Source organism: Somniosus microcephalus, chromosome 5 (assembly GCF_052327205.1).
Source record: "Somniosus microcephalus isolate GS21.2 chromosome 5, FLI_Smic_1.0, whole genome shotgun sequence".
Lineage (NCBI taxonomy): Eukaryota > Metazoa > Chordata > Chondrichthyes > Squaliformes > Somniosidae > Somniosus > Somniosus microcephalus.
Window position 1 is genome coordinate 293,794,095 of NC_140991.1, and position 27,535 is coordinate 293,821,629.

At 44.3% G+C, this 27,535-nt stretch overlaps 1 protein-coding gene across 2 annotated transcripts in view; it reads right to left on the reverse strand.

Moving 5' to 3' along the window:
- Window positions 1-27,535, reverse strand: part of gmds (GDP-mannose 4,6-dehydratase) — an 802,062-nt gene that overhangs the window by 79,041 nt on the left and 695,486 nt on the right. Inside the window, exon 9 of one of the 2 annotated variants that reach the window (XM_085989143.1) lies at window positions 19,247-19,372. In XM_085989143.1, coding sequence (XP_085845269.1) covers window positions 19,247-19,372 — 126 coding nt within the window. The remainder of the gene's footprint in view (window positions 1-19,246; window positions 19,373-27,535) is intronic. The other variant, XM_085989142.1, reaches the window with a different exon arrangement.

Consider the following 27,535-nt stretch of genomic DNA (forward strand, 5'->3'; position numbering starts at 1 on the left):
CCTGTGGCTCCCCAGAAAGGGGGGAGGGAGCTTTGAGCAGGCGATGTCCATGCAAATAAGGCAGGGAGGCTCTAATGGGGTTTCCTTGAGATGCATGGGGCAGACGTTCATTTGGAGGGATACCCAGGAGAAGCAGAACTTGGGCCTGAGTAGCCAGCAAGAAGATTCTTGTGGAATGGAGGCTTTCTGGCTGCTGTTTTTGTGCTCCACAGCCAGATGTCATTACTGCCGCAGCAGGTCTCTGAGGCTTGCTGCGTCAGCTCGTTCTGGTTACAGGACTCTTCAAGGTGTGGGCCTGCACCTGGGGAACATTGGGCCTAGACTAATGATTTAAACCTAGAGATACAGGTTCAGGTCACACCAGTTGGAGCACACTTGGGGTATATTCTGCCTGACATGCACACAGGTAGAGGATGGAGGAAGAAAATTGGGGCTACTAAGTCTTTCAATCGGCAACTTCATTATCCAGTTATAGTGTGTCATATTAATGCACAAACTGTCGTATCCTGAATCTAACAAATAGTTCACATAGCAATGTCTTAACTGTGGCATTGCTCATTGGAGAATTAGAAGGGAGATTTAGTGTTCGGTAATAACATTTACTGTATTCTCCTACATTGTGTTACCACAGGTGCTCTGGTATTACTATGGTACCACTTCTGTGATGCTGCAGATCTGACATGTTTATCTATAATTCTCCATCACCTACCTGATTCAGGAACTTCACTCCTCAATGGGACATTGAGGCACAATCTCAGCAATAAAACCACAGCCAACTCAAACTGCCCATAATAATAGAAATGGAAAAAAATATATATATATTTGGTGGATATGAGAGCCAGCAACAGAATTTTAGGATTTTTATGTGGATATATGCTTGAGCTATTCTGTTGTGGTTTACGTTGTCTTCAGAGCCCATTGATTGATCTATTGACTTGTATCTCACAGCTAACCTCCTGTTTAAATGCACATATTGCCCTCTACAACTGAAAATAACTCCCTTATCATTGAGCAGTCAACATGTCATCATTTCTCAATGAATATGTGGGATGTGACTAAGGGGCTGTAAAGGGGAAGCAAGCCATTCAGTTCACGTGGAGTGCTGCATGAATTGGGTTGTACTTTCTCCTCAGAAAGTACTACAGACTTTGCAAACATGTGGGAGGTGAGTAGAATAATCACAGTAAGTATTGGGATATTGGTGTCCACGCAGCAGGCATCAGTGCCTAAATTATTTCATGTGTTGTGCCAACATTTTGCAATTTTAGTTAAGCTTAGTAATGCCCTTTCCAAATGGAAATCAACAATAAAGTATTATATTTAATAAGGCAACAATTTAAAAACAGCCTCCATTATTAGAGTACCGTGTACAGTTTTGGGAACACCAAATAATGAAGGATATAAAAGCAATGGAAAAGGGGCAGCAAAGATGTAATAGGATGCTACTGGGAATGAGAGGTTTTAGTTATTAAGACTTGAGGCAATAGGACTTGCTTCACGAAAGCTAAAAAGGTTCTATTATTCTATGGAGTAGATGTTAACTATCGGACGGCCGCCTGGTCATCCAATACCTGGACCTCGCTAACATATATGCAGCGGGTTGTGGGGTCAAACGGTCATCCTGATATAAGAACATAAGAAATAGGAGCAGGAGTAGGCCAATTTGCCCCTCGAGCCTGCTCCGCCATTCAATAAGATCATGGCTGATCTGATCCTAACCGCCAATCCACTATGACAAGACTATCTCCTGAATCTAACAGAATTAGACACACAAAACAGGAGCAGGATCAGGCTACACGCCCCCTGGGCCCGCTCCGCTACCCACAGGGCCATGACCGATCCGAACCTAGACTCATGTCCAAATTGGGTGGCCATGAGGAAAATGTAGGTTGGGGGCAGAGGGTAGCATTTGCGAGTGGGGTCGGGGCAACCTGGGGCGGCAGTGGCCCACATTATTTGTGTGGAGCCAGGAGGAGCACTCCTGCTCCTTCTGGCTTCACAATTTTTTTTTTTATTCGCTTATGGGATGTGGGCATCGCTGGCAAGGCCAGCATTTATTGCCCATCCCTAGTTGCCCTTGAGAAGGTGGTGGTGAGCCGCCTTCTTGAACCGCTGCAGTCCGTGTAGTAAAGGTACTCCCACAGTGCTGTTGGGTAGGGAGTTCCAGGCTTTTGACCCAGTGACGATGAAGGATCAGCGATATACAGGTAGACTACCCTTTATCCGAACTTCCGAAAACCGAAACCCTCTAAAAACCGAAGGTTTTTTCGTTCAGCGTAAGTCGTGCGCACGACCCCCCACGGACCCCCGCCGGCCCCGACCCCCGCCGACCCCCCCCCCGCCGACTTACGCTGAGCGTCAGCGTAAGTCGTGCGCACGACCCCCCGCCGACCCGACCCCCGCCGACCCACCTTCCGAAATCCGAAATTCTCCGAAAACCAAAACACGGCTGGTCCCGAGGTTTTCGGATAAAGGATAGTCTACCTGTACTTCTAAGTCAGGATGGTGTGTGACTTGGAGGGGAACTTGGAGGTGATGGTGTTCCCATGCGCCTGCTGCCCTTGCCCTTCTAGGTGGAAGAGGTCGTGGGTTTGGGAGGTGCTGCCGAAGAAACCGTGGCGAGTTGCTGCAGTGCATCTTGTAGATGGTACACACTGAAACCATGGTACGCCGGTGATGGAGGGAGTGAATGTTTAAGGTGGTGGATAGGGTGCCAATCAAGCGGGCTGCATTGTCCTGAATGGTGTCAAGCTTCTTGAGTGTTGTTGGAGCTGCACTCATCCAGGCAAGTGGAGAGTATTCCATCACACTCCTTACTTGTGCCTTGTAGATGGTAGAAAGGCTTTGGGGGAGTCAGGAGGCGAGACACTCGCCGCAGAATACCCAGCCTTTGACTTGCTCTTGTTGCCACAGTATTTATGTGGCTGATCCAGTTAAGTTTCTGGTCAATGGTGACCCCCCAGGATGTTGATGGTGGGGGATTCGGCAATGGTAATGCCATTGAATGTCAAGGGGCGGTGGTTAGACTCTTGCTTGTTGGAGATAGTCATTGCCTGGCACTTGCGTGGCGCAAATGTTACCCTGCCACTTATCAGCCCAAGCCTGAACGTCGTCCAGGTCTTGCTGCATGCAGGCATGGACTGCTTCATTATCTGAGGAGTTGTGAATGGCACTGAACACTGTGCAGTCATCAAATTGTAGCACTTAAGTATTTTGGGCCTCTTCTACTGTACTGTCAGGCTTTACTGAGTGGTGCATCCATAGCAGACACTCCACCCAATAGGTTGTTAAAATTGCATCAGAGTCCTATGTATGTCATAGGACACCAATTTGCATACACTAATCAGTATGACTCAGTTGGGTGTCTTGGCTGCCAGGCGGATGACCCCCAGAAATATAGCAATAGAGTGGGAACAATGCGTTAAGTCTATCAGTTCAATGTTAGCTCTGCTACCGCCCCGTTGACTCTTAAGTATCGCGTTCTAAACAACTATCCTTAGTTTTATCAGTTTCCTTACTTTGCCTTTTTTAATGTGAATGCGAGAGGTCAGAATCAATACACACAGTAGAATCTGCAGTACTCCAAGTAAATTATTGTATCTCAACTGATAATTCAGCTCTCATAGTATTAGGCTCAGTAATTCCAATGAATTAAAAAAGAAAATACTGGAGATACACAGAAAGGCCATCAATAATGGTGAAGAGAAAAGTTAGGTTAATGTTTCAGATCTAGACATTTTGAAACACAAAAGCTTAATCTATCTTTTCTATTCACCAATGCTGATGTACCTGCTGTACATTTCTAGCATTCTCCATTTTTATGACAAGATTTCCAACATTTACAGTTTATTTTTTTTAAATCCATTCTCTGATGGGGGTCTGTGATAAATATGAAGCAGGTCTGTCTTGTTTCGGTCTGGTAGCTGTCCCCTGAAAAATTAAAAAGTCACCTGCATTCTTAAACTAAATTCATTACATATGTTGCAAATTTTGTTGCTATAGTCACCTTCATAACAGGCTTAGGAAGGCCTCTAATGCATATCTTTCAAATATATACTGACTTTGTGACAGGTTCAGTTATGAATATGACAGCTTGTTATATTTTGAATGAGGTTGGGTTATTCATTTATAATGAACCTTGGCAACAGGTTGAGAGCTATAAAATGGAGCTAATGGGACAACAGTCCTCGGAGTATAGTTCAATCGAACAACTAAGATCTTTATTGAAAGATGTTAGCTAGCTCCCACAGCTCCTAAGGAAATAAAGAATCAGAGTGGTTACAGCATGGAAGGCGGCCATTCGGCCCGTCGAGCCCGTGCCAGCTCTCTGCAAAACCACTTCAGCTAGTCCCACTCCCCCGCCCTTTCCCCGTAGCCCTGCAAATGTTTTTCTTTCAGGTACTTATCCAACTCCCTTTTGAAAGCCGTGATCGAGTCTGTCTCCACCACCCTTTCAGGCAGTGCATTCCAGATCCTAACCACTCGCTGAGTAAAAAAGCTTTTTCTTATGTCGCCTTTGATTCTTTTGGCAGTCACCTTAAATCTGTGTCCTCTGGTTCTCGACCCTTCCGCCAATGGGAACAGTTTCTCTCTATCTACTCTATCCCCAGACCCCTCATGATTTTGAACACCTCTATCAAATCTCCTCTCAAACTTCTCTGCTCTAAGGAGAACAACCCCAGCTTCTACAGTCTATCCACGTAACTGAAGTCCCTCACCCCTGGAATCATTCTCGTAAATCTTTTCTGCACCTTCACATCCTTTGTAAAGTGTGGTGCCCAGAATTGGACACAATAGTCCAGTTGGGGCCGAACCACTGTTTTATACAGGTTCATCATAATCTCCACGCTTTTGTACTCTATACCTCTATTCATGAAGCCCAGGATCCCGTAAGCTTTTTTAGTTGCTTTCTCGACCTGTCCTGCCACCTTCAAAGATTTGTGCACATATACCCCTGGGTCTCTCTGTTCATGCACCCCCTTTAGAATTGTACCCTTTAGTTTATATTTCCTCTCCTCATTCTTTCTACCAAAATGTATCACTTCACACTTTTCTGCATTAAATTTCATCTGCCACGTGTCAGCCTGTCTATGTCCTCTTGAAGTCTATCACTATCCTCCTCACTGTTCACTATACTTCCAAGTTTTGTGTCATCTGCAAATTTTGAAACTGTGCCCTGTACACCCAGGTCCAAGTCATTAATATATATCAAGAAAAGCAGTGGTCCTAGTACCGACCCCTGGGGAACACCACTGTGTACCTTCCTTCAGTCCGAAAACAACCGTTAACCACTACTCTCTGTTTCCTGTCATCTAGCCACTTTCGTATCCATGCTGCCACTGTCCCCTTTATTCCATGGGCTTCAACTTTGTGTATGTAACAGTTGTTTATAGAGATATACAGATTAGCGTTTAGATTTGTAATATTTTGTAGTGAATGGGCCTGGAGCAGGCTGCTGTAGTTTTGTGGGACCCAGAGGGGCAATCTTGTTTCGCCGGTCCCCCAAAAATGACCCCCCTCACAAAAATTTTCCTTAGGCTGTTTTTGGATGTTACTGGAATTATTCTTATGCCGTTAAAGGACCGCTGATTAGGCCAGTTAATGCCTGGAACAACGTGGCCTAGCCTGCACAGCGCATACTTCACTCACTTGTAAGTGAAAGTAGCAATCGTGGTTCTACAACTGGTGCAGGCCCTAATTTGCATATTTAAACAGCCTCCTGCCAGCTTTGGGTAAATTGAGAAGGCTGTTAAAAAGGCATACGGGATCCATGGCTTTATAAATAGAGGCAGAGAGTGCAAAAGCAAGGAAATTACACTAAACCTTTATAAAACACTGGTTAGACCCCAGCTGGAGTATTTTGGCCAATTCTGGGCACCACACTTTAGGAAGGATGTCAAGGCCTTAGAGAGGGTACAGAGGACATTTACGAGAATGGTACCAGGGATGGAAGAATTCAGCTACACGAAGAGACTAGAGAAGCTGGGGTTGTTCTCATTAGAGGAGAGAAGGTTAAAGGGAAAAATGATAGAGGTGTCCAAAATCATGAAGGATTTTGATAGAGTAAATAAGGAGAAACGGTTTCCAGTGGCAGAAGGATCGGTAACATAGAAACATAGAAGATAGGAGCAGGAGTAGGCCATTCGGCCCCTCGAGTCTGCTCTGCCATTCAATGAGATCATGGCTGATCATCCAAATTCAGTACCCTGTCCCTGCCTTCTCCCCATACTCCTTGATCCCTTTAGCCTTAAGAAATATATCTATCTAACTCCTTCTTGAAACCAGAGGACACAGATTTAAGGTAAGTGGCTAAAGAACTAGAGGTGCCATGAGGAATATTTTTTTTTTTACGCAGCTAATTGCTGTGATCTGGAATGCACTGCCTGAAAGGGTGGTGGAAGCAGATTCAATAATAGCTTCCAAAAGGGAATTGGATAAATACTTGAAGTGGAAAGAACTATGGGGAAAGAGCAGATGAGTGGAACTAATTGGACAGCTCTTTCAAAGAGCCAGCACATGCGCGATGGACCAAATAGCCTCCTTCTGTGCTATATGATTCTGAGTGCTGGCGCCCATTTAAAAGCCTCCCTGAAGACTGGGCCTTGGGTGTCAAAGGTGTTCACCTGTCGTTCCCATGCCGGTCACCTGTTTTTCAGGTGAGAAACGAGTGAGTGGCAGTTGAAAATCACCCCTTAGAGTAAAGAAGGGCAGAAAGCATTAAAAAATAAAGAAGATTTTCTGGTTAAATAAAAATAATCACACTTAAAAATGTAAAATAAAGGAAATAATCATTTTTGTAACTTTTGTTTTGAGAAGTCCTGATGATGACATTCATTCTTCTATTTATTTCCTTAAAACTAGTGATTTGGCTCACGTATGTTACATGTATTTGGCCCAATAAATTAAGAACCTTAATTTATATAATGCCTTTCATGACCTCAGGATGTCCCAAAGTTCTTCATAGCCAATTAAGTACTTTTGATGCATAATTACTGTTATAGCATCGGGAAATGCGGCAGCCAATTTGCACACAGCACGGTCCCATAAACAGCAATGAAATAAATGACCAGATAATCTGTTTTAGTGGTGTTGGTTCAGGGATTAATGTTGGCCAGAACACCTGGAGAACTCCTGTGCTCTTATTTGAATAGTGTCACGGGATCTTTTACATGCGCCAGAGAGGGGCAGACGGGAACTCGGTTCAATGTCTCATCTGAAAGTTGGCCTCTCTGACAGCGCAGTAATCCCTCAGTACTGCACTGAAGTGTCATCCTAGATTATGTGCTCAAGTCTCTGGAGTGGGGCCTGAATCCACAATCATCTGACTCACAGGTAAGAATGCTACAACTGAGCCAAAGCTGACATCTAAAATGTACCTTTGCCTCCTAAAATGAACCTTGCATTTAAATTCAGTATGCACTACCAGAACCGTGTCACTGGAAACAATTTGAATTTGCTCTGCATGGATGCTGCACAATTCTCCCTGGGACAGGGATGATAATGGGAATTATGTCAAAGATTCTTTTTGTAAGCCACGAATTAAGTAAGATGGTTGAGAATAGCTGTGACCATGTAAAAGGAGAATCTCGGTGAAATGGTCTTTATATTTGCAATTAAGGTTTGTAGTGAAATCTTAAACGCTAGTATAAAGAATATTTATGATTTTGTTACAAATAGCAAACAGGAAATCTTATGATGAGATATTGGCTAGAAATTGGGCATCTTAGCGCCTCCCATTAGCACCTCCGGGGGGCGCTAAGCAGTTACCGACTGGGCGCGCGGCGAGAATATCTGCTCCCACTATATTCGGCGGGAGGTTTGCGGCAGCATTATGGTGTTGCGCCCCGATCTCCTTCGCCCGGAGATCGTGATGTCATCGCCGTGTGCACCGTCCCGGACCCGAACTTCGGTTCCGCCCCCTGCAGCATCGCCGGGCGGAAACACCGGCAGCTGCAGGAGGCATTCATCGGGAGGCTGGGCGTGATACTTAAAGGCGAGGTGGCCGAGCGAAGTGAAAAAAATTCTGAAATTCTGTTTCTCGTTTTTTTCCCCGCTTGTTTTCGCCAGTGATTGATCAGCTCGGCACTCTGCTGCCGAATTTCTCCCCCATTGAGTAGGAGTGGTAGGCGAGTACATAATCCAGGCTGACACTTCGATGCAGTATTGAGGGATTACTGCGCTGTCGAAGGTGCCACAGCCCACAATGTGAACTCTGTAATCACTCACCTGAGCCTCTGCTATTACTCGACACATTCCCACTGTTTACAGCTAACCCTGCTTAAACACCGTTTAATCCTTGAACAAAGCAAAACTGAACATAGGATAAGGATAACCCCTGGAAGAGATTACAGTTCAGCTTTTGTTCTGTTGCAAAGCTTGTTAGGTAAAGTCAATTTGAAAAGCTTTTTATAGTCAGTGAGCCCTTGTCAAAAAGCCAAACAGGTTCAGGCAGCATTCTAAACTGTATTTTTATCCCTTCTAATTGTGCCAAATTATATGTGTTTTGTGCAGTAAGGAAAGTTATTGGCACAAGAACCTAGCACCGCACAATTATGCCATTTTTTTCCTATCTGTAAAAGTTTCCAAAGTCCCAATTTGTTCCCGACTTCCTCAGTGTAGACATGTCCACTCATTCCTTTAAAATGAATATTTGCAAGGCGTGCAGGTTCTTTGCTCGTAAATTTTACATTTTTTTCTGTGAGTTTAAGGGGTGTATAAAGGGAACAGTTGTCTTGTCCCTGGCAAGCTAAGAAACTCCTATGATACCAAGCGACATTCCATAATATATATATATAAGTTACATTCTTGTCTTCTGACCTATTCTGCTTCAAAAGATTCTGCTGTATTTCCAGTTTCTAAACTATCATCTATAACTTTGAATATAACTAAATATGAGACTATTATTTCTCATAGGGTAGATCATTGGTTTTTTTCTGAAGATACATCTGCTTCAATTTCCTTTTACTCTGGTAGAGAGCGATCAGTCCCAAAGACTATTGGCAGCTTTATGGAAATGACTATCTTCTTAAACAGGATGCTCTTCAGTGCACATGCAGACACTGAAAAAACACTAATATTACAGTAAGAAAGCTACTCAAATGTCAGGAGTAGCTTTTCTGCTGCAGTAGTACACTTAAGTGGGGAAAGCAATTTTAATTAAAAATAATTTTTAAATTCAGTGTGTTGTCCTTTGCCATTCTTTCTCTATTTCTTTAAATGTAACTCTTTGTACTTTATTTTTTTCCTAAATATTCCAGCTTTTCCGCCTTTAAATGTAACTTTAAAGTCTTGTCCCAATCTGTATCCCAGCACTTATTTTTTTTAGGTGGGACCAATCTCAAAAGAATAAATTGGCTTTATTTGGCAAAAGAAAACTATTCCAAAATCCATTATAAGAACACCAAGAACTAGAGCAGTGATAAATGCATCAAAAATGTAACCCACCAGTCTCTGATCAGTTTTTACCCATCAAAATAGAAAGTGGTTGGCAAAAAACCAGTATGCTCATCTGTGAGATTTCCTTCAACCCACCATTGGTGGCTGTGTCTTCATCTGTCTAGGCACAACGCTTTGGAATTCCCTCCCCACCTCTCTCTCCTCCTTTATGAAACCCCTTAAAACCTCTTTGACCAAGCTTTTCGCCACCTGTCCTAATATTTCCTTATGTGGCTTGGTGTCAAATTTTGTCTGATAACGCTCCTGTGAAGTGCCTTTCACTATGTTAAAGGCACTATATAAATGCAAGTTGCTGTTGTTGTCCCCAGTGTAATAGTGCACCAGAGTGAGTAAACTCATCAGTTGTGCACCAAGAGTTAATTGCTAATCATGCAACCACATGGATGGCATGGTGGTGCAACTGTAAGTAGATATCGGTTCATACTTGTGACTCCCCATCTACAGGAAACTTTCTGGTATCCAGCACGGACGGGACCGACGTGGTGCCGGTTCATCAACAATTCCGGATAACCGAACGCTATAGTAAAAGATACGGAGCTCAGAGCTCCGTATAAAGCAACAAACCCTGAAAACAATCGGCACAAGTTGCAAGCGTCTCTGTAGCTTAGCAACAGCTTCAGCTACACCCTTGCACAGCAACAAGTGGAGTAAAAAAAGTAATAAAAGTAAAAAAAAGTTACCTGAACCGACTCCTGAATTTTGCCGGTGGATAGAGCATTCCGGTTATTTAGGGGCCAGTTAATCGAAAAAGTTTCCTGTAGTGAGTTCCTAATCTCAACATGTTGCTGTGGGGAGGTGTCAATCAGAGTAAAGAGGGAGGAATAATTGGAAGCCCGGTTTCATGTACCTCCCGGTGATCATTTACAGAGGTATTGGTGTAGGCTTGTCTTCTTAAATAAACAAGGCCTACAAAACCGACAAAGTGCTTTCACATTAGAAACCAAATTTGTGATATGATATAAGCTTCTAATTTTGCCCTCAACCTCTTACTCTGCTCCCTTTCATAGGACTTGGATCTTCTCCCCGGCACCCATTATTGTCCACATGTTAGCATGATGTTTGCATTGAGTGGAATGCCAGATGCTTCTTTGCATGGAGGAGGAAGAAAAAATAAAATTACCATGGTTGCTGCTGCACACTTGCTGATTACACAGCACCATTAGTAAAGGCCTGGGATTATCTGCTGCTCACCCTCTTGACTGAAGAATGGTGCGTAGCATAGATGAAAAAATAAATTGGGAGATTTTAGTTTGTTATTTTGTATATTTTTTATATATATATATATATAAAGAGTTATTTCTAGCAATTCTTGTGTTGCAGTGGGAGCAATTTACATAATCAAACTCTGTTGCATCATGAAATTATCCCTTACAACCATCCCTGTAAAGCCCCCTCTTCTAACAGCATGAATCACTGAAAACATAAACTTTACTGTTTGAATTATTTGGGCAATTTCGGCACCGATTAACTGCAGCAAATATGAAAAATTCCACTCTACTGGCCAAACATGGCTTTTTCCTGCCCGTGCTTTCATGGTTACGGCAAATTGGCCCTACTAGACATCCCAACTATTCACCAGTTAATCTCTATACTTGGCCAAAAATAAGCAGAAATGATAAATACAATCCACTAAGAAAAATAATCGACTAAGGTTTGTCTTTAATACAGTATAAGAAATCTCTCACTAAACAGTAGCTGCACTGTCTATCTGTGAGGTCACTAAAGTTGTGCCATGTGCTAGATTTATTATTGCAATTACACACTGCATTTTGAAAATGCAACATTGGCCAGACATATTTGTGGCTGCAAAGCAGTATTATTACATTCCCAAGTATGAATACCCCTTAAACCGATTGCATTGCTTAAGTGAGTACTGATTGGATCTAAACAGCAAGTGAAGGCTCAAGATTGAGAAGCACAATCCTTTTAAACAATTTATAAACTTGGAAACAAAAAGTGATAGCACTGCTATACAACCACAAGTATGTCTGGACAACACTGGATTATTTTAAAAGCATGAAATCTAATTGCAGTAGGGCTGTACTTATAACAGAGGATGCAACTTCAGTTTCTGCCAAATGTACTGGAACTATCCTGTCGTACATCAACATCAGTTTTTCTTGTGAATAGATTAAAAACATGACCACTACAAAAAGTAACAAAAAATACACAGCGGAACAGGAATCAATATAAAGCATATTTAAACAAGCAACTTGAGGAGTGGGAGGGGGTCATTTATTGGGCTTCTAGATATTGAAAAGATTGGAAATGTACAATAGACCAGTGATATGACACAGCGTGTCAATATAAAGTGGTTACAGCTTCGCACTAAAATAAATTGTGTCATGTATTTTGGGTGTTTATACAGGAGATTTGAGACCCCCTCTAGTAGGTATTTTCACATGCGTCCGCATACCCGATACAAGACTCCCAAAGCAAGCGCTCTACTCGGAGCTCCGACACGGCAAGAGAGCCCCAGGTGGGCAGAGGAAACGCTTCAAGGACACCCTCAAAGCCTCCTTGAAAAAGTGCAACATCCCCACCGACACCTGGGAATCCCTGGCCCAAGACTGCACAAAGGAGAAGCATCCGGGAAGGCGCCGAACACCTCGCGTCTCTTCGCCGGGAGCAAGCGGAAGCTAAGCACAAACAGCGGAAGGAGCGCACGTCAACCCAAGCACCCCACCCAGCCACCCCTTCAACCACCGTCTGCCCCACCTGTGACAGACTGTAGGTCCCGCATTGGACTCATCAGTCAACTGAGAACTCATTTTTAATGTGGAAGCAAGTCATCCTCGGTTCCAAGGGACGGCCTAAGAAGAAGACTTTCACACTACTTCAACTCTGCACTGGTTGCAGTATAACCACTGGAACCTCTTAACTTTTCAACATTAGTCAAGCACCGACATTCGGATGCTGCAATGCACACAGCTCCATTGTTCTTGATCAGAGTGACATGGGGGCCAGCAGATTAAACCGCATCCAACATCGCTGTATAAAAGTATACATGACAACACTCTTGGTTAGTTTGCTGTTGGTGCACACTGCATGAATAATAGACCCAGACCATAATCTGGGGCATTAGTACTTTGGCTGACCATCCCGAAAGGCTTCCACGGACTCCTACAGGTGGAATCATGGGCTTGACCTTCCACTTCCCATTTATTTCTATACTTCACTTATTTTACACAGCCGTAATTTCTTGAATTGTTGTTCAAAATGTAATTTAGTCACTGTATTCGGCACTTCATAGTGTTTGAGAAACTTAGTAGCAGCTGCTGTGATGCGGTCAGGGCGCAGAACACTTTTGGACTCAGAGGGGGAAAAATTGGGTGAGTAGCGCCACCTGTTAGCACCTAAAGAGGCAGTTAGTGGCTGAAGCGCCACTGGCTGCGTCTCCCGTGATATTCAGCAGGGGCGCTAATGGTGGCGTTAGCCTTTTGCGCTGCGCCGCTGATGACGTCATCGGTGTGCGCAGCGCCCCATTCACGCCCCGATCGCGATATTTGGTAGCGAACGCCGCTGTAGTGCCGTTCGCTACCCGCGTCCGGTTCACGGGGCCTTGCTGCGCCGGCAGAGGCGCAAGTTAAGGTGGAGGTGCGGGGCGGCCGCTTTTTCGGCAGCTGCCTGCCAGCACCTCCGTCCCCGGCCTCCTGGTCCCCCCCCCCCCCCCACGGCATTGCCGGCTGTTTCCCGAGAGCCCAGCACTTCTCCTTGGTGCCGGGCTCTTTTGCCGGCACTCGCGATCGGGGCTCACGCTGTTGCAGGCCCCTCCCCCTTAACAGTGGGAAGAAGGCCTGCAGTGCCGCAGCGTGTGGCGCTGCAGCACGTAGCGCTGCGAAATTCATTTCCAGCGCCCCAAGAGGGACACGGAGCGCCTCGAGCCGCGCCCCGTCTCCCTCTAGGGGCACTTCAACTGAATTTGCGGCGATCGCTAATGTGGCAATTGCGGCGCAAATTCCAGCGCCCAGGCGAACTTTGCGCCGCTTGAGCGCCTCAGGCCAATTTCTAGGCCAGAGTATCTCGTTCCTTAGTGAACTCCATCAAAATAGAATTATGTATCCTGACATTCTGTACAGTGAGCAGTAGCACAAAACAAAAGAAACACAGGGGGTGTTGCCACCTCCAATTTCCCCCTAACTCTCTTTTCCTCTCTTGCACACACACCAATTGGTAGGAATTCTGCACAAATCAAAGATGTTTTGCTAGTTAGTAAAAAGTATATTTAAAGAGTAACCTTTTTCAATTCATCGATGGGGACTTATTCAGAACAATATTACATTCCATAATATGTACAGATATTTGGGCTAAAACTATCAGTGATTTCTCTGTTAAATAGACAGAGAAACTTCATCAATACATATTTATAAAGTGGTTTGTCAGCAGAGGATGTTGCCGGCTCCCAAATCTGTGCCCCTCTTTCCCGCATCTCCATATCTGAACCACTCCAATCTGATTTCTGCCCCTGCCACGGTCTTAATTAAAGTCACAAAAGACATCCTCTGTGACTGACTATGGTGCACTATCCCTCCTCCTCCTTCTCGACCCCTCTGCAGCCTTTTGGCATGGTTGACCACACCATCCACCTCCAACGCCCCTCCTCCGTTTCTAATGATTAAGTTCAACTTCTAAAGCACCATTTACATAACTCACCAGGTTCCATTCAAGTTTTTTAACACATTGGTTTATCGATCTATTATGCTACAAAGAACATAGACTGGCACCAACGATTTCTTAACAAGAAAATCTTGCCTGTCAAATAAGTGTCACTGGTGGAAACTGTGGGGATTAAATTGGATAGCCCCCGAAAACGGGCGCAGGGATCGTGATGCGCGATTACCCCATGCCCGTTCAGTGTATTGCAGGCAGCATGCCAACTTCGCGCTGTCTGCTCATTAAAATAATTTCTGCATGCAGCCAGCACTAGCGCTACTTAAAGCTAGCCTGCACTGCTTAAAGCTAGTCTGCACCTCTTAAAAGGAAGGTGCATTGTGGCTGCTGGAGGTGCTCAGATCATTGGGAATAGTGTTCTGTGCAACAATTAACAATGGCTGACCATGGGAGAGAGTGTGCACCAAGGTTTTCAGATGCTGCATTGGAGGTCTTGGTGGAGGAGGTAGAAAGGAGGAGAGATGTCCTGTATCCACAGGGGGGCAGGAGGCACTCTAGACACAGGATAAAAGGCAGTGGGAACAGATAGCTGCGGAGGTCAATGCCAGGAGTTTAGCCCCAAGGACCTGGACGCAGTGCCACAAAAAGTTTAATGACCTCACATGAGTGGTCAAGGTCAGTAAATGCGTCTTCAAATGCCACATTCTACCAACTGCACCACTAGCCTCAGCCACTGCTCAATTCATCACAAGCCTATTACTCACCTACCAACAATCTTGATCAATCAGGACTCATACCTAACATTCATATGCTTTACCTCACCCTCACACACTTAGCACTGTTGCAAGCCTCACATCCACATCTCACAGCTTGCTCACACTGCCAGCTATTCAACCATAACAGTCACATCACCCAAACATATTGCATGACTCTCAGACACACTTCCCTTTCTCTTGCAGGAGAAGGTGGTGCACAACTGGAGGCAGCAGAAACTAACTGGAGGGGGAGAGGTGCGCCTGCATGTTCTAACCCCCATGGAGGACATTATGGGAAGGGCCATTGTTGAGGCCGTGACCAGCGGCGGGGCTGAATCCATTGAAGATGAAGGTATCCTCATACCTAATCCTCCTTCTCACATCCCACTTTCCCCTCAACCCATAATCTCTTCTGACTTACAAGCTGCAGATGGTGTAAGCAGGCACTTATTACTTTCTCCACTCCCCTCACCACAACCCTACCCTAGTCCCTTTTTCCTTTCAGATACCCAAGAACTGCAACCTGCCCAAGCAGTGGCGGAAGACCAAGAAGACAGTGATGAAGACACACCATCACTCAATTTCACACTCACAGCCACCAGCTCAGATGCTGACACTGCGTGTATCTTAGAGGATAGCATTGAGGCAGGATCTGCACATGGAGTGACACTGGGCACAAGTGCGCTGCAGCCAGGGCAAGGGGGCAAGGATAGCACAGGTGCCAGCTTGCTGGAAGGCGAGGTCACACAGGAGTTCTGCTGCAGTGGACTCAAATGAAGACTTTGATGGGCCAGGCTACAGATAAAGGCAGATGGGTCTACACACCGAAATGCTCGGTGCATTGAAAAGCCTGACAGAAAGCATGTGTTCAATGTCAAGGAGCATGGAGGACTCCGGCACCAACATGGCACAGGGCTTTGTGGAGAGCTTGGAGCTCATCCTTTCCAGCATGGAACTGGTGGCCAACTCCATCAACATACTTGTGGAACCAACCATGATGCAGCATCTAATGACCGATCTCTCAGCTTCCAATGCAGCACAAGCAGCATCCACCCAAAGTCTGAGTGCTGCAGTGGAAGTTCAGACTGCTGTCATCATGGCTCTGGATACCAGTGTTCACAGGGGCTTCCAGGGTGTTACAGCAGTCCAGAAATCTGTCCTCCAACAGATTACTAGGATTGCTGAGGCGCTGGCCTGGGGGAGCAACAGTGGCTACATGGAGCACGAACCTGCTGTCCTCTCTCAGGATGACAGTGTTTGTGATCCCACCCTGCCATCCTCCAGTGCCCTTTCCTGTTACCCATCAGCATCCAGCCCAGACTGCTGCCGCCCATGCCGAGATGGTGCAGTCTACAGCTGGGCCTTATAGGCCCAGAGCTGCTCGGGATCACTCTCCAAGGCCATCTGCACTCACCTCCACTGAAAGTTAGCAGCCTTTCACCAGCCATGCTGCAGCCACTGGGGTAGCATTTTGTAGGAGCACTAGGACAGGCAAAGGCACACGGAAGACAGGCACTAAGGGAACGCACATGGGTGATTAGTTTAAGTTTGTATGCAATATGGCATGATTTAATTTATAAATTTGGATTGGAATATGTATTTTGAGTTGGCTTTTACTTTTGCATTGTGGCAGAGGGAAGTTAAGGTGTATGGACTGTTGGTGAATGAGAAATTAGGGTTGCAGTTATTGGTTTTACACTCAAATTCGTTCTTCACCTTTGCCCGGGTAGCAAAGGGCTGTCTAAGTTGCAGCCTCCCTTCCTCTTCCTCCTCTTCAGCCTCCTCCCCTTCCTCCAGGTGCTCTTGCTCCTCAGCTTCTCGCCTGATAGGTGGTGGCAAGGGCTGTTCCTTCATGATGGCAAGGTTGTGCAGCATGCAGCATACCACCATAAATCTTGAGACCCGCTCAGCCAATACTTTAGGGCTACTCCAGAGCAGTCCAGACTGCGGAATTGTTGCTCCAGCACGCCAATGGTCTGCTCTATCAGATTTCTTGTGGCAGTATGGCTCTCATTGTATGCGTGCTGCACATGTGTCTGTGAGATGTGAACCGGACTCATGAGCCATGTACTCAGGGGATAGCCCTTGTCACCCAGTAGCCACCCTTTGGTATGCCGTGGTGGCTGAAATACAATTGGCACAGCGGACTGCAGCAGAATTAATGCATCGTAACTACTGCGAGGATACCGGGCATTGGCCTGCATGATGCGCTGCCTATTGTCACACACCAACTTCACGTTGAGGGAGTGGAATCCCTTTCAGTTCAGGTTCATGGCAGAGTTGATATGAGGCGCACACAAAGCAATGTGCATGCAGTCAATGGCATCCTGCATCATGGGGGAGCCTGTAATCCTTGCAAACCCTCTTTCTCACTCCGCCTGCTTCTCTTTGGCAAGAGGGAATGAAATGAAGCTATCTCGCTTTGAATAGAGAGCCTCCCTTATCCAACAGCGCACTGCAAACTGTGAGATGTTGCTAATATGTCCAGCAGCAGCCTGGAAAGAGCCAGACACATAAAAGTTCATAGCCATGGTCACCTTCACAGCCACTGGCAATGCGGTCTTTGCCCTGCTCTGAGGTTGGAGTTGTGGCTGCAATAGGTGGCAGATTTCAGTGAAGACCTCCTTAGTGAAGTGCAGACATCTCAAACATTGGTCATCGCTGAGGTTCAGGTAGGAGAATTGCTCCCTGAACACGCTGGGCGGATATGGACTTTTGCCGAGAGCCTTCCTCCTCCTCCCTCTTCCAGCAGCTTGTCCTGCTCTGCGTGGCCTCTGCTCATTCTCCCAGTCATGCTCGATTCCAAGAGGAAGGCCTACTAGTGCACACATGTCTGGGAGCAACTGGTTTGTGCAGAAGCCTTGAAGTCAGCAAAAAGTACTTTAGCACCTACCACACCACTCCCAGTAGACTTTTGAAACTTGAAAGCACCAAAAGCTTGTAGAATTGTAGGGACAGCCAGAAGAAATAAACCAGCAACAAACCTGTAAGTAGTCGATGATCCCATTAAATAGCGCTGGTGGGGGGTCCTTCATGCTGCTTCACATCATGTTCAGCTGTGCAAGGTTAAGAGAGGGCGTTGGCTGGAGTGTGGAGCTCCAAAATGGCAGTGCTGGCGTCAAATCAGTGTTGCACGCTGATTGACATTATGATCTGCCTGCCTTGTAAATGTCTGGCCAACGTTAAGTGTGTGCGCGCTAACCCCTTTACCAATATGGCGCCTGGCCTGCTTCGCGCCAGAAGTGTGTGCACACCGTGGATGCCATTTTGGATCCCTAAGGTGTCCCATAGCACCCAAAAAACAGGCGCTACAAAGCCCAATTTTGTCCCCTAGGTTTTCCTCTGGTGGAAGTTGTGGCAGAGGGAAATCAAAGCAGAAAAAAACAGGTGAGTTGCTTGCATTATATCTGCCAGCCTCCCAGCAACTAGTTACATATGTCTATGTTGTACTATCATTTTCACAATAAGTTTATGCCCTGTAGCATAAATTTGGTATGCAAAGCAAAGTAAAGAGTAGCTGTCACAGTTCTGTATAACATGTCAAGTTGAGAATATTCTTCAAGATCTAATCAAGTCAAAAGATCACAATTCATATTGAAATACCCTGTACCTACTTCAACCCTTCAGGCCAGTAGGCTGACTCTAGCAAATAGCTGTAAAGTATATGCGGACAAGTGAAACAGAGTGTGCACATACTGGGTGCACCAGCTCCTCAGAATCCAGAGACCCGTGCTCATACGTATAATCTGAGCCACTCTCACCTTACCTCGAATTCAGCTCCTTTGTTCATGTTTGGAACAAGGCTGTAACGAGGTCTGGAGCCGGGCGGTTCTGGCAGAACCCAAACTGAGCATCGGTGAGCAGGTTATTGGTAAGTAAGTGCCGCTTGATAGCACTGTCGATGATTTCTTCCATTAGTTTGCTAATGGCTGGGAGTAGGCTGGTGTGGCAGTAATTGGCCAGGTTGGATTTGTCCTGCTTCTTGTGGACTTGACACAAAGAAGTATAAATATGGCTCAAGTTACCCAGTCAACGATCTCTTGTGGAATTCAACTTAAAAAAGTAAATTGATCAAAGTAAAAACAAATAAAAAGAGCAAATTTGGAAGAAATTATCTCAAAAGAATCAAGAACAGAATTATAAACAATGGACATTTGTGCTACAAACTTGAATACAAACCAAAGACGCACAAGAAATCGGCTTCAGCAACTTTAATAGTCAGAAACAAGAGTAAACCACCAAATAATACATTGTAGTAGTGGGAGTAACAGTGAAGGTATATTACCAACTGTTAGAGAGGTTTCTAACACCACCCATTGACCCATAGTATTTCTGAAACAAAATTACAATTTTAGATGATATAATCGATCATTTTAGAAACAAACTGTCAAATGAAGCAATTCACATGAACAGAACCAGGTTACCTTTCAATATGTTTTTTAAATGTTCTTACCACTTCAGTGGGTCTGTAGAACTTGGGATCAACCGTTATGTGGACTTGGCCTGTTTCCTTACACCTGCCCACTTCACTTTTACCCTGACCTTCCCATCTGGAAAAAGACAATGACATAGTTTTGACTATTTTGTAAAAAGAAAACATATTAATGGGACTGACATCCCTTTTATTCTTATTACATTTACACATATATATTATGAAGCTATTATATACATATATACATGCACATTCACGTATATTTTATGAAGCCATTGTATGATTAATGATACAGAATAGATTACTAGCACAGATGGTGGAGCAAGAAACCGTCATAGGTTTCAAGAAGGAACTAGACCTGTTCTTGTTAACAAATGGGATTTAAGGTTATTAGAAATGCACCAAGAGAACACAGTGGATTTGGATCAAAGGTCTTCTCCTGCCTGAAACTATTACTTATGTTCAGATAGATATTGAGGTGTACAATCACACACATTTTGAGAGTGTACATTCCCATACATCGTTTATGAAGTTACTGCGCATCCTGATTGGAAAATACTTTTCAAAGTTCAGAAACTAATTTTCGCCCAAATACAGTGAACTTATTATCCACAGTAAAAAACAATGATAACTATCTACAAATTAACAATAGAAAGAATAAAAGGACTTGAATTTATATAGTGCATTTCACAACCTCAGGACATCCCAAAGCACTTTACAGCCAATATATTACTTTTCAATTGTAATCACTGTTGTAATGTAGGAAACGCGTCAGCCAATTTGCACACTGTAAGCTCCCTCAAACAGCAATGAAGTAAATGACCAGATCATCTCTTTTCAAGAAGGAACTGGACCTGTTCTTGTAAACAAATGGGATTTAAGATTATTAGAAATGCACCAAGAAACACAGATATTAGATAAATGCTGGCCAGGACACTAAAAGAGTAGACGTGTAAAGTATCATCTGAAAAACAGCACATCTGACAATGCAGCATTCCCTCTGTACTGCAGTGGAGTGTCAGCCTGGATTACGTGTTCAAGTCTCTGGAGTGGGACTTAAACCCACGAACCTCTGACTCAGAGGCGAGAGTGCTACGACTGAGCCATGGCTGACACACCCGCATGTGACATATATTTCTTTCCGGAACACTTATTTCCTGTAATCACCATGTTCTCTCACTTTGTTATGTCATTTATGATGGGGAAAAAAATCCCTCTGCAAAGCATTAACAATTTTAAAACAGAAAATCTTTATGTCAACATTGTGTGATACTGTAGTTACAGCTTTTTGGCTACTGGGTGGTGATGTGGTGCAAGACTCGAGCTGGTGGTGTGGTAAAAGATGGCGATTACAGACCTCCCATCAGTAATGATGCTGTGGTGTGAGTCGTCCAAATCTGCCCACCATTTAGCTTTATAACTCAATTTTCAGGTACTTTTTCCCGGTTTAATACCCGATTTTCCGTCTTTCGCCTGGTAAGTGGGACACCCAAGACCCTCCTGCCCATTTGCAAGCACCACTTGCTAACCGTACTCAACTATGGGCCTGGGGTCACACCCTAACCCCCCCACCCGCCCCGTTTGCTTTCCCTGGTTGTATAGCGATTGACCTTGAGACAACCATGTTGGGCCTTGCTTGCGGCCTCATCAAATCATGATTCTTGACCTCACCGTGACACCTCATCCACCCAATGCTTGACTCCATTACTAAGGCACCACTGAATTTTTGAAGGGCACAATCCTTTACAAGCACTTAAACTCATTATGCTATACAAATAGCACCAAACAAAGTTACAGCACCGAAGATGGTTACCGTGCTTGAGTCGGCTTTTTGCTAGAGCAATCCAAAACTAATCCCACTGTCCCATGCTCTACCCCGCAGCCCTGTATCTTTCTTTGCTTCAAATATTTTTCTATTTTCCCTTAAAAGATGCAGCAGTCTCTGTCTGAAGCACTACCTGTGACAAAGCAATTCATGCTCCAACAACTCTTAGCATAAAAACATTTCTCCCATCATCTCTCCTTATTCTCTTAGCGATAATTTAAAATTGACATCCTTAATCAAAATTTACTCGATCAAAACACTTCATAATTTTTAAAACCTTCATTAAATCTCCTCTTAGCCTCCCTTCTCTGCTTCAGTGGAAATGGTCCAAATATCTCAAGTCTCTCCCCATAGCTATAGTTTCCCATCCCTGGCATCATCACAGTGACTCTAAAGCCATAGAGAACATTCAGCATAATGTTCTTGCTAGTGTCCAAACTGCAGCCTAACCATTGCCATGTACAAACTTATCATTACTTCCCCTTACTTTAGGCCCCTATTTATGAAACCCAAAATGCTATTGGCCTTTTTGTAGAGTTATCTACCTGCATTTGCACTTACAGGGAATTATGCAGAAACCTCTAGGTCTCTCTGTTCATCCACAGCACTCAGCATCTTTCCATTGAGCGTATACGCACGTGCCTTGTTCCTCCTCTCTCAAATTATTACCCAAAGCTTATATCCAAGTTAAATTGCATCTGCAATCTGTCTGCCATTCTGCTAACTTGTCTATGTCCTCCTGAAGTCTTTTACAGTTCTCCTTGCTGTAACCAAACCGTCTACTTTTAAAAACTTACTTTTTACAGGAAACTCTCGTTTAACCGGCACCGGAATTCTCTAATAACCGGCACAATTCTCACTCCGAAAACTACAGTATACAGTTGTTTATAAGTTTTGTTTTACTGTTAAGTAATTAAAGAGTTATGTATTACCCTCAACTGGCATTACTGTACTTAATCAAGCATCTTCCACCACCCATTTAACACAACATTCTGTAGGTGATTACCCAATTATACTGCAAATACTTGATTTTTTTTATTTTTGTTTGTTAAAAATAGCCTCGGTAGATATACCTCTCTGTTATCCGGAATTTTGTATCAACCGGCACCATCCCGGTCCCATCGGTGCCGGATACCAAAGAGTTTCCTGTACATCACTGCAGATGGAGCTATGAAATCTGCCACAGGGGGACCATATGCTTAAATTATACTATACAATATATTATAGTATTATCTCTTGTACCTGTCTTTTGAAAATTAAGAGCCTCTTTTTTTAGTGTAAGTAATTTAAAGAGGCTTTGAGTTCTTTTTTAAACTTACCTTTCATTTTGCTATGGATGAACAATGAAATTTGCCTGGAGATTCTGTTTATGTAGCCACAGGAATGGCAAAACAGTGTATCCTCCAACTCACTGTGAGCAATGTCGCAGGAATTCTGCCATATATAGGTTCAATGTCCACGGGGCTTTTGGGAAGCAAGGCACTTCTGAACATGATTTGCATACAATTACTGCTCAGTGAGATAAACTGCATATTCTGATGTCAAGATCTTCGCAGTAAGCTGAGACACCACATATTATGGAAATCTACACTCAACACATGGAAATGATTTACTTCACCTTTACTAATGAACGTTAATGCTGCTGGAGCTAAATGGCAACTGTGTTTTTCAAAAATTGCATTGCTTATTCTCGCCAAATAAGTTATCAGGCATAAAGATGCCTTATTGGCTAAAAAAACCCTGTTCTTCCAACTGCAAAAGGCTGCAATCATAATTTTTAAAAGGCAAAATTTACAAATTTGTGCTCCCAGACAACCCGGTGACCCAAATTCCCCATGTGCACTCCGGACGGGAAAAATCCACATCGGGAGCGCAATTCATCAAATTATTCCAATAATGTGTAAAAAAGTTTTAAAAAATTTACAAAGTGTTATAGGATTGCCATTAATGGCATAAAAGAGGTGGCAGAGGAATGTTGACAGCAACGAACAGGACACCAAAAAACAACCAAAAAATGGTTGAATCTAGCAATTTCTTGGAGTGAGAACTATTTTGTAAGTTTGCAATATAATTTTTGATAACTTTATAAAGTGGAAAAAAATGGAAATTCCATACTACTGTATGTCAGATGACATGTTGTTTTATAATTACACCATGCAATGCATAATGCATTATTCTGCTGCTGAAGTGCAGGCAGTGTCTCTTTAAGATGTAATTGTTCTGCATTCATGAAATCAATGCTGAGGCAATGACAGGTCAGATTGGGCTGCTTTCTCTTTCTCTTTCTCATTTAAGTATGATTACTAAGACCAGGGCTCATGTCTACCAGAGTTTTAATTATTCTACGGTTAGGGAACTTTGCAGGCTAGAATGTGTTAGCCAATTTCTGACAGTATTGCATAAGAATCTAGCATTTTAAATTGTTATCCAAATGTAACAATGGGTGTGGAGTCTGTGCGTGCTAAACATACTTTTTAAAATATCTAATATATCTTAAGTTCAATATGTGGGGCGTGCGGTTTAATTGAAAACTCATAAGTACCTGTAGTACCTGTTACTCCTGTAAGTATGATAGCAAAATACTGCAGATGTTGGAAATCCGAAATAACAACAGAAAATGCTGGAAAAACTCAGCAAGTCAGGCAACATCCGTGGAGAGAAATTTGAGTTGACGTTTCGGGTTTGACCCTTCTTCAAAACCCGAAACGTCAACTCAAATTTCTCTCCACGGATGTTGCCTGACTTGCTGAGTTTTTCCAGCATTTTCTGTTGTTACTCCTGTAAGTAGGTTCTGTGATTAAGAACTTTTCAATGTTAAAGGTGTCACACTGTATGACACACAATGGGCTGGATTTATCCAACCTTGGTGGGTCCGGGGTGGGTGACGTCCGTGGCGTGTTGGGACCTGGCATGTGTCTCGAACCTGGCATGTGTCTCGAACCTGGCCTCCAACAAGATTTTACGATGACTGGGCTTGTTAAGCACACCCTGCGAGTTTCCCGGGCAATTAATAGGAAACGGGTCTGGTGACAGCATTTGATGACGCGTCATCAGCCGGTTTCCTTAAAGGGGCCATGTCCAAATTGATTTTGACAGTTCTGCTGTCAGTGTTCTACAGCATTGAGGTGCTGCAAACACTGACAAGCACTGCACAGAGGTGCACGGCTGTACCCAGGCTCTCCCATGACTCCCTGCATATGCTTATGGAGGGAGTTACAGCATGCAGGGAGGTTCTCTTCCCATCCAAAGGGCAGAAGACACCTCACCAGGACACCAATGCAGCCTGGTTGCACAGTGCACAGGAGGACACAAGCAGGGATGTCGTCAGGAGGACCAGGCTGCAGTGGCACAAACCTTTCAATGATCTCAGTAGATCACGAAATGTTACTGCAAAGCCGCACACAACCTCATCCTGCTGTACCACTCATCACATCCCCATCACTCTGCCTACCCTACCCTACCCCTGCACATCCTTACTCACACCAGATTACCTTGTACCTCCACCCATCCCTCTCTATCTACATTATCACTTCTCCATCTCACTAGCCACCCCTCACACTCGCCCTCATCCTAGTCCAATCATACCAAGTAACAACACACAAAAGGGTAGGCACTTGGGTGTTTTAGCCAATGTTCGTGTAAACATTCTGTTAATGTGTTGTCAAGCATTGAAATCCTTATTGTCACCAGTTTGCCATCTTGGACAGATTTGTGTGCACCTTTGAAAGTGTTTTAGTGAGTTCCAGTGAATGGTGAGACATAACATTCCCCCACCCCCCACCAATGATGATGAATGTGAAAGGAATGGCTTGGAGATTGTAGGGATGCTTGATGGTGCTGGTGTGGGGTGGTGCCAACCTGGTGCATCATGTGGCAGCCAGGATGTTCAATTATTAAGTAAAGCAAATCTGGACACGGTGAGGCCATCGCTGGTGTCCCGGACAGCAATGTGCACGGGTGATGATGCCCTGTGTCCAGTGCAGCATCAGTTGATTGCGGAGAAGGTTGGTGTGGATGATGGTGCTGCTGGTGTGCCCAGTGATGTTGGTGTTGGGGCTGATCACCAAGGTGAGATTTTTTCAAGGGCACCGATGCTGATGGAATGGATGGCAGGTGAGTTTGAGATGACAGAAGTAATCTCAATGTTGAGATAGGTTGTTTCAAAGAGGTGACAGTGGATAGAGAGATTATTCCAAACACTTCAAAAGTGCATAAAGCTCAAATGTGGGTTCCAAATACTGAAGGCCGAAGCTGCTGAGATTGGAAAGTGACCAGCTGTAAAATGGTAGCTTTTATACCACTTTTGCAGCGGTCATCTAAATTAAAGAAATGGAGAGTTGTTCAGAACCCAACATACTTACCTGGCATGATCCCCGAGCGACGGGAACCTTGTGGAATAATTGGGAAAATGCTTTGTACCTGGTAAAAAACACAATTGCATGACCCACCGCTTAGTGCCGAGTCTGCAAAGCGCAGGCAGAGCCAGCACGAGGGAAACTCTCAAGGAGGCAGGTTTCGAGCGGGATACCAGCCCGCTGTCAATTTTTTGGATTTTGACAGCAGACCCACTTCCGAACCCGCCCTCTGAGCGCTGGCAAAATTCAGCCCAATATGTGCTATTTTATAGTTAGAGTATATCACCCTGAGATTACACAATCTGGCCAGAGTTTTCATAAATCACTCAAATGCTTTCTTAAAAAATCTGCCATTTTCTTTCTTCAGTAACTGAAATTTCTAATGTCTAAAATAAGGGTCTAAACAAAATAAGAAAATTCTAAAATAATGGCCTGGATTTTCCGGGGCCAATAACTGCGTACGCATCGTAAGTGCCTCGCCAAGTTCTGGGTTTTCACGCATACGCAGCCCATGTGTAAACCTGGAACTTGCGATCTGTCAGGACTGCATGCACAGGAAATGGACATTCGCTGGCTATTTGCCCAACTCTTGCCCAGCGATTGCCCATGAAATTATTATGCCTGGTAAAAGCAGGCGTAAGGCCTTCTTTTACCAGCGTAAAGGTGAAAATAAATACTAAAATAAAATTTTAAAAATCATTTTACATTCAAAAACCTGTAAAATAAGTTTGTGTTATTCTTGGCCCCTTAAAAAATGTTTAAATTTATTTTTCAAAAAATTAAACTTTTGTTTTAAATATTTAATTAAATTGTATTTTAATTAATTTTAAAGCTGTAATGATTATATTTTTATTTCAGTGGTGTAAAAATGTATTGTTTGGATTATTCCTATTAAGCTTGGGATTCCGTACGTAAATGGGAATCCCCTTTCGGATTGGTTGGGCCGGCCCACGTGATCCCAGAGATGCTTGCGAACCGCCTGCTTCGCTGGGATACGTGGGCCTCTACGCATGTCTACACAGAGGCCCAGGAGCGCGAGTCTCCGTGGATCCAGGACCATCAGGTAGGTGCGCAGATTTATTGCGGTTCGGAGGCATCCGTCCGCGGGAAGCCTCTGACCGCAAATTCAGGCCCAATATAATTCTCAAACATAATTAAATATATCCACTGAGTTTTCTTTTGTTTTTTTTAATGCCTTTATTAAGGTTTTTATTTGAAGGCTTTAACCTCTCTGAAAAGCATCAGCTTGGACTTGATATTTCTGTTCAGACAAGTGACTCTGAGCTGAAATTGGATTGTGCAATTGGATTTCCCAATGTGCATTTGTACCAGTCAGCTTTTCTTGCGGGATATTTTTCTTCACTTCCTAGCACTTTTCACCCAGGTGCAATCCCCTGGTGATTGACTCATTGTATATTAAATTTGGAACATAAGGCAAACGTTTCATTGAAAACTCCTTTTAAGTACCTACAGTACCTGTTAGTCCTGAAGGTGGCACTGCAGTAAGTATTTTCACTGTTAAAGGTGTCAAACTGTGCGGCACAGAGGTCTAGAAATTCAGGCGCGCCCATATTCGGTACAAACCTTGCGCATAAATGGAGAGGCCCAAGGCGCTTCCGATATTGGGCCTTGAGCTGCATTTCCATGGAGCCACCAAGCTGTGCAGAGCTTCCAGTGAAGCACGATTGAAGATCAGGCTGCCACTGGCATCGCAGCAGCCCTCAGGTAAGTGAGGAAGGGTGGGCGAATGGGCCTCAGGCCAGGGGGAGGAAGCGGTGGCCCAGGGGTTGGGGGGGAGTGAGCGATAGCTGGTGTGGGGAGCGATCCGCATTCTTTAATGTGACGTCGGTAGGAGCACTCCTGCGCCTCCTGGCTCCACATTCAGGTAAGTCTGGGGGCCTTCCTGCTGGTTAGCGCCACATTGCACTCTACGAGATCAGCGTGTTGCAAGGGAAATGCTGGGGCATTCTAAAATCAAAAATGTATCCTGCATGATGTGCAGGACCCTAATTTGTATCAATTATTCTGCCCTTTAAATGTTCCCGATGAGCACTGCTGCCGCCACCGCATCTACCTTTATCTAATACAGGAAACTCTCGAT